Source organism: Triticum aestivum, chromosome 3D (assembly GCF_018294505.1).
Source record: "Triticum aestivum cultivar Chinese Spring chromosome 3D, IWGSC CS RefSeq v2.1, whole genome shotgun sequence".
Classification (NCBI taxonomy): Eukaryota; Viridiplantae; Streptophyta; class Magnoliopsida; order Poales; family Poaceae; genus Triticum; species Triticum aestivum.
Genome location: NC_057802.1, coordinates 298,960,698 through 298,968,238, shown reverse-complemented (window position 1 = coordinate 298,968,238; position 7,541 = coordinate 298,960,698). Strand labels below are relative to the sequence as shown.

The window sequence follows — 7,541 nt, the reverse complement described above, 5'->3', positions numbered from 1 at the left end:
GATTCATCTATCCACGTGTGCGACCCATTGTATCTACATATGTCAGTATCAGACTTTCCGATTTAAACATCTATGTATGCTGAAATAAAAATGCACCAGTCAGAAACAATGTTTCCCGCCTATATCTCCCGCCATACTATCCCGCTTCACTCTTCGGCTTAAGTTAGGCCGAAATGATTTTCTTTAAAAAATATAGCTGATGAGTATTGTGCAACCATTGCCCATCTTAGACATTGAAAAAATATATTTTCGCGCAACCCTTTCCCCTCAATATTTTCCCGCCAACTCTTTCGCTCCATATGTTCCTGCCACCCGTTTCCCGCCATATCTTCCCGCCACCCGTTTCCCATCATATGTTCCCGCCAACTCTTTCCCGCCATACCGCAGTCGTTCTTTACCGCCATTTTCTCCTCTCTACCTATAAAACCCCCTTCAGACGGAGGTGGATAAGCATTCTAGTGTAGTGTAGTCGAGATGTCCCATTATCCTTTCGATCGTAGTTTTCACCCTGGGATGAGCAGGACTCTTCTGAGGCTAGCTACCGATTTCAGGATGGACAATAGGATAGTTCCATGGGACGAACTCACCGGTAGTGACACCATAATGAATGAGTTGGCTCACGAATTACGTAGGTCTGGGTGGCCTGAAAGGACCTATGAGGAGGTACGTAAAGAACTTCTTAGGTTGCATGCAAGGTGGAAGAAGGTAGTGGAGCCGGAGAGTGAAACTTTCAGAAGGACTGCAGCAAAGCATCCATTTTTATGGACTGAGGACAGCGAGGACGAAGATGATATCTTGATGCCGCCGCTTCCGGGTTCTGCATCGTCAAAGGGCAAGAGTTCTGCATCGTCCAAGGGTAAGAGTTCTGCATCGTCCAAGGGCAAGAGTACTGCATCCTCGAAGGGCAAGAGTTCTGCATCGTCCAAGGGTAAGAGTTCTGCATCCTCGAAGGGCAAGAGTTCTGCATCGACGGAGGATGACGATGATGCCTTCATGTAGTTTTTAAGTTGTATTCCAGTTCTACCGTTTAATTCAGATGTACTTGCATTATTAGTTTGTACTCTCTTATTGTACGGCATTATGTTCTATCTTAATTTCATTTTGTAGTCGTTGCATGATGTTCGATAATTAGTGGAGGGAAAGAAAATGCCACTAATTTATTCTAAAACTATTTTTTTTTCATTACGGCATGGTACAACTGAAAATAAGATACATCGTACTATTGAAATAAAGCTACATTTAACTACGGAAATAAACCTACATTAAACTGCAGAAATTAAGATACAAACGATTGCAAAATTTAAAATACTACCACAGGAATCTACTGAGTCCGGCGTGGATATTTTCCTTTTCTATCGCCAGCTTCTTCTGCTGGCTTGGCCTCACGAGCATCGGATTCCCGCCCGTGGAAATGAGCGTCGTCGCGTGGGAATCCTTGCCGTCTGCCACAGCACAGGCTGTCGGGCCGCATGCGTGGGAATCATCGTGTGAGAATCAATCACCGCAGTCTACAACAGGGACGCTGCCGCGCGTGCAGCAGCAACAGAGGTGCCGCCTACAGGTTCCCGCAGCGTGTGAGTAATTCCCGCAGTGTCATCGCATCCGCTGAGGCAAAAGAAGCAAAAGCCGGAGTGATTCCCGGGCAGCAGCAGGGCATTAGCATGGCAAAAGCAATCAGTGTCGGCACAAGGGGTCAAAATCCACAGATTCCCGCCCGTGATAATCAGCGCTGCACGGGAATCGTCGCCATCTAAGTCCTTGTCGCGCGTGCAGCACAAACAGAAGTGCCGCCTCCTGCGGTGGCGGCCTGGCCCACGCCTCGGCCCGCGCGCAGCAGGGGTTGTCGGCCAGGGAGCGCCAGTGGCAGCGCTCGCCGCCTCGCCCGGTGGCGGCATGGCCCACATCCCCTGGCCCGTTCCGTCCCAGGTACGCCACTGTGCGGAAAACCGTTCTGCCCCGCGCGGCCGCCTCCTGCCGTGGCGGCAGGTGCCACGTGTCGCCTGCCGCGCCTGCCGCCACGGATGAGGGGGTCCTTTTTGTCAATTGCGTCCGAAGGGGGTCTTTTCTGGCAAATCCACTGGGCAGAGAGTCTCTTTCGACAAAAAATCGCGATCTCTTGCGGAGAGGCCTTCGGATTCCAAACAACAGTGTCAAATTAGAACAGTGGCAAATTTGGATCCATAGTTAAGGAAATTAATCTCAGAGCAGTTTCTTTTCAATATAACTTTACTTTTGAAAGTCATGCGGTAAATACCAAAGCACATAGCTTAACCAAGTACTCTCTATCGCACATTGCTTAGCCAAATACTCTCTATCGCTTAGGGAGGGACGTCACGTTTGGTTTGGCCAACCCCATTGACCTGAATTGTATCCCACATTATGTGGTTTTTGATGAATAAAACTTGGCTTTACCCATAAAAAAAACTGGTACAGGCGTTTGGACATTCAGATCTTACATTTGCATCCGAGGCAGGTAGGGCAAGCCGTCAAACTACAGTTATGCAGCTCAAAAAATTCTTTCAGAGTCTACAGGTCTACAGTTTACAGGTGCCGAACAGCAAATGACACCACTAAGCTACAAAATTCTGTAGGATACGGCCATGTTCAACACACCATAACAGAACAGAAGACCAATGTCATACAGGAAATTCCCGGTGCCATATTGTCCTGAACAGTTCTCCCAAACACAACTCATGTTTCCCTTTTCTTGTTCCCATCCCCATCACTTCGTACAGCACAACAGTTTTAGGCGCAAATGCTTCTATCGATCTGGTAATCTGGTTGCAGACATTGACATGGCTGCCCAACCCAAAATTCGGAATAAACCAATACAGTTCTCAGCTCTTCTCTGCTTGATGTATCCTCGGCTTCTTGGAAGGCGGTGTCATGAAAAGCTTTCTAACAGATGTAACCGGATCCTCCTCCTGAAATTACAGAAACCAACTGTGAGGACACGATTCAAAAGAAACTAGACAAGATTCAACAAAAGAGCATTACCTCATTGATAAGGCTGAGCTTAGTCTCCAATTGCGAATCTCCATCAACTCTTTTATCCTGAGCAAGTAACGCCGAAAGAGTCAGCCTCCATCCAGGCAAGGCATCACTGTTATCAGGGGATATCCAAGGGCAGAATGTCCGGTGCTGCTTGATAGGATCAAACTCATTCATTTCGTCATACAGGCCTTGTTTTTTCCCTGTTATGAGAGCAGTCAACAGGTTACATCAGTACTAGCAATTAATAACTAATATGTGTGCAGTCTCAGGCAATATCCTAATAAAGTACTAGCAATTAATAACTAATTTCCACCTCCACAAGAGGCGGCAAGAACAAAGCACTCGTCATACATCAGTACTCCCTCCATAAAGTATTATAAGAGCGTTTAGATCACTAAAGAGTGATCTAAACGCTCTTATAATACTTTATGGAGGGAGTATGTGTTTACTGTTCTGTTAAGAAGCTTTACTACGAAACCAGTCAATCGATATGCTAATTGTTGTTAGAAGTTCCGAACTCTGACAACAAGTTACTCCTACTTCCCCTACATTTTCGTTCCCTTCAACTCTGTTTAAGTACTTCCTTATTCCCTTATATTCCTTAAATTGTACCAGCAGCTCAGAATACTTAGCGACCAACCTATTGTTAATTAAGTTACTGTTAAAGCAAAGGAAACATAAATGAATTCTTTACCTGATGGCTGTACACCTTTTTCCATGTTGGTGGACGATTTTGAGATTGTGCCAACCTCAACTGGCTTGGACATGTTTGTATGTGTCTGTATAGAGTTCCGATCATTAGTAGGCTCTTCTCTTGTATCCTCAACAGGTGAAAACTTAGGATCTATTGCGTGTTGATCAAGTTTCAAGTTCGTGCTCATCATACTTCTGCTTGTGGCAACACCTGATTCTGGTTCTCCATTGACAACTTCTTCCATATTAATATCCTCAGTTGTATCTGAAGGTGAACACCCTTGAATTTGATCAGTGTTTACTCCCAAGTTTGCAATCTGCTTTTCAGAATTATCACCTCCATGATCGTGATGTGCCCCTTTGGCCGATGTATCAACATCATTGGAGATTGTGTTAATGCCTTCCAACATATGAAGCTTATCCATGCTTCGTTTGCGCTTCATGGGCCCTGAAGCATGCAAAGCAACAGAAACAATCTCTCTATCACTTCCGGATGAAAATGATTTTCCACGGGAGTTCAAGTCAGCTTTGAAGTGTCGACTGACAACAGGAAATGAAACTCTTGGTCGAAAACTCTGTCTAGTCGGCGGAGGACCACCAGCAATGGTAAAATTAAAACCAACATTTGCAGACTTTGAAGGTTCTACTCCACTGACTAGGTTAGCATGTCCATTACTTTGCTCATCTTGTGTATTCGAATCTGATACAAACTTAAAAAGTTGAAGAGGTCGTTCTACAAGGGAAAAGCGCCACAAGGCAACACAGGCTCCACAAAACTGACAATCTAAAACAACGGATGATGGATCATAATGTTGATCTCCTTGATTAGAATCTGGAATTGCTGGAGAACCATCAACTTCCTTGTGTGAGTAAATTACGACCCGATCTTCCAGTGTGTTGTTCATTTGCTCTGGTTGGGCAAATACGGAGGTAGAGCTTGCATCTGAGTGAGATTTGGTTGCACAATCAACAGCATAGTGAAGTAGGCGTGGTTCCCATCCACATAAGCTTATTATCTTGAGTGCCTGGTAGCCAGTTATGCATTAAGTTCAACCGCAGAGACTTAAACAATTTGATGCAGAAGAATATGTGCAGTGAAAATGTAAACTGAAACTACACAATATTTATCAGCAATCCAACTATTCAAGATATCTACTCAAAGCGATTTGAAACACCTGGCTAAATACGAGGATATGTTTCCAACAGAGGCCAGGCAAATGAGATTGTAAGAAGAAGAAATTAAGTTACTAAACAGTTATGCAGTTGGAAACTAAATGTCTTTTGTAGTTGATTTTACCAAGACTAAATAAAGGGTTTTCAATATCGCATGACAACGCTTCTAGGTATAGGCTTTCGTCAACAGAGGTATATCCGAGTTCTCCTAATAGCAAAAGGCATTCCTTTAGATAGTTATGACAGGACTAAGAGAGGAGGGATACAGATCTTTTTCTTTTTTGAGAAAAACATAAATCTTTTTCAGTGCATTGTGCAACTGGAGATTAGGTATGAACTGTTGAACATGCTATACAGTGAGCGCAAATCAAGGGCTAAGCAGAATTTATTCAGTTGCATATGTGTCATAGATATCTGAATTGATCACTTAGAAAATACTAACAGAAAATGCTGAAAAGAGGATATGGACATGGCAAAGATAAATTGCAAGGCAATAAACTCCACAAAGAGATAAGTAATTATGTGTAAATTAAAGTCTGACCTGATAATATATGCCAGCATCTTGAAAAGTGCCATCTAGATCCATAATAGTTGAGTCTTCAGTAAGCATAAATCCCCCTTTAAGGACAACTGATGAAGAGAACGGCTCCAATAGGAACTGTTCTAGTTGTGGACTCCACTTCCTCATGATATCCAGAGAAGAGGGGGAAATTCTTGGAAGTGATGAAAGCCGCAGCAGAGACGAGAAGCACTCATAGTAGTTCTCAACTAAAACAGGAGGAGGTGTGGGTGGAAATAAGGCAAGTGATTCATCACATATGTTGTCGATCCATGGACAGAGTAGTTTGTGTCCAGTGTCCAGCTTCAAGCTGAAAACAGAAGCAGCCTTTTCAACTGCAAGAAAAGAAAAATCTCAATGTAAGAAAATGAACATAAATGGTTTGAACAAATCTAGGAAGTCAGTGATGCCTGTATGTAAGTCTCTCACAAGATAGAAATGGAACACAAGCAATGTTATAATCAAATAAATCAGCATCTCTTGAATCTTAAAACACTGAATTGCTCAATACTAAGTCCACATAGAAGCGTGTGATGTTTCATTTAATTGTTTTGAGAGAAGAATAAGATAATTGCCTTATCCGCTCATAGCTTGAGATGAAAAGTCCACATTGCACGCACCTTGAATCTTAAAACACTAAATTGCTCAATACTAAGTCCACATTGCACGCACCTTGCTGTGGTGTCCAGGAGGAAGGAGAGGAAAAGAGGAGACGTGCCCCACATGCCTCGCACGTTATAATGTCCGGTTCAACATTAGTCCACCCTCTCCTAGCACAGTTAACAGGACTAACAACCTGAAAAAGGTAACTCGCTATCAGCAATCAACGGAAAAGCATGAGATGCTTTAGCTGAAATGTGGTCCCTTGCTAACTTCTCAATCAAAATGAACAAACATCCGTTAGTGAACCGAATTCCTCCATAATTGGAGGGTTAGTGAACCGAGAGCATCCATAATTGGACGATAATACATAAGCACCACCACAAACAGGGTTTATACAAGCGCAGGACATACAAGCCTCCAGACATATTTCTAACCAGTCTATCAAGAGAAATCACAGCAAACATCCGTTTTGTTCTAGAAGTTTCCACTAATTAACCATCAATCTGTTAGATAGGAAGAAAAACCATCTTCATTGCAGTCAAGAGATTTCCTAAAGCAGTGGGAAGCGACAACCCTCAAGTCACCAAATCCACCAACCAATGCAGAGAACGTACGAAGTGCAATCAACTCTAAGGGGTTAAACTGGGTGTACCTTGGGCTTTGCGAACCAGGTCATGGCCTTGAATGAGGAGAGCCGCCGCACAAGGTCACGGCGGTCCCACGGGCGGCATGGCGGAGGCGGAGACATCGCTGACATGGCGGCCATCTGCGGCGGGAGCCGCGACCCCCGCACAACGCCGAACCTCCTCCCGGCATCCGCCGCCTTCCCCGCCCTCCACGAGCTGCCAAACCAGATCAGATCAAACTCGCTTTACAGCCACACAAAGGGACTAGGGCGAGAGGAGAAGCTGGGAGTCTGGAGCTAACCTGGGAGTGGACGAGGAGGAGGGTTTGGAGCCGGGGCTGGGGCTAGGCTTGGGCTTGGGGAAGTGGTAGAGCTTGTCCATGGCCTTCTTGAGGCGCCGCTCGGAATCAGCCCCGATGTCTCCGCCACCGCCGCTGCCGCCGGCGGCCATCGCGGTAGCGCGTGGAGGGGGGGATCGGTGGAGATGGCAACGGCGATGCGTGAGCCGCTGGAAAGGCTTCCGCTACTGCTGGGCGTCCAGACTTGGTGCTGCCATTTTCTGACAGCTGTGGCGTTTCGCTTGGGCTTGGGCTTGGGCTTGGGCAATGTCGGCCGAGAGTTTACAGTCTCTTACCAGGCTGTTGAGCCGCTTTGATCAAGGATTTGGGCTTTACACGCACAGGGTTAGTCCTGGCCATGGGCAGCCCGGCCCGAACGGCCCGGCCCGAAAAAGCCTGACCCGGTCCGGCCCGATGCCGCTCCCGGGCCGGGCTCGGGCCTAGATTTTGAGCCCGAAGACCGGGCTAGGCCGGGCCCGGGCCCATCGTTTTTGCGTTTTCCTGAAGGACGGGCCGGGCCGGCCCGAAGCCCGACGGGCTTTTACGTGTTCGGGCC

At 46.0% G+C, this 7,541-nt stretch overlaps 1 protein-coding gene across 1 annotated transcript; it reads right to left on the bottom strand.

The window, feature by feature from the left end:
- Window positions 1-2,500: 2,500 nt before the first annotated feature.
- Window positions 2,501-7,226, bottom strand: LOC123078528 (uncharacterized). Its single transcript, XM_044501066.1, has 7 exons — window positions 6,950-7,226; window positions 6,675-6,864; window positions 6,092-6,215; window positions 5,402-5,754; window positions 3,689-4,712; window positions 2,998-3,194; window positions 2,501-2,924 (listed from the first exon to the last, which is right to left on the bottom strand). The coding sequence occupies exons 1-7, from the start codon at window positions 7,096-7,098 to the stop codon at window positions 2,838-2,840; spliced, it is 2,124 nt and encodes a 707-aa protein (XP_044357001.1). The 5' UTR covers window positions 7,099-7,226; the 3' UTR covers window positions 2,501-2,837.
- Between the last annotated feature and the right edge of the window lie 315 nt (window positions 7,227-7,541).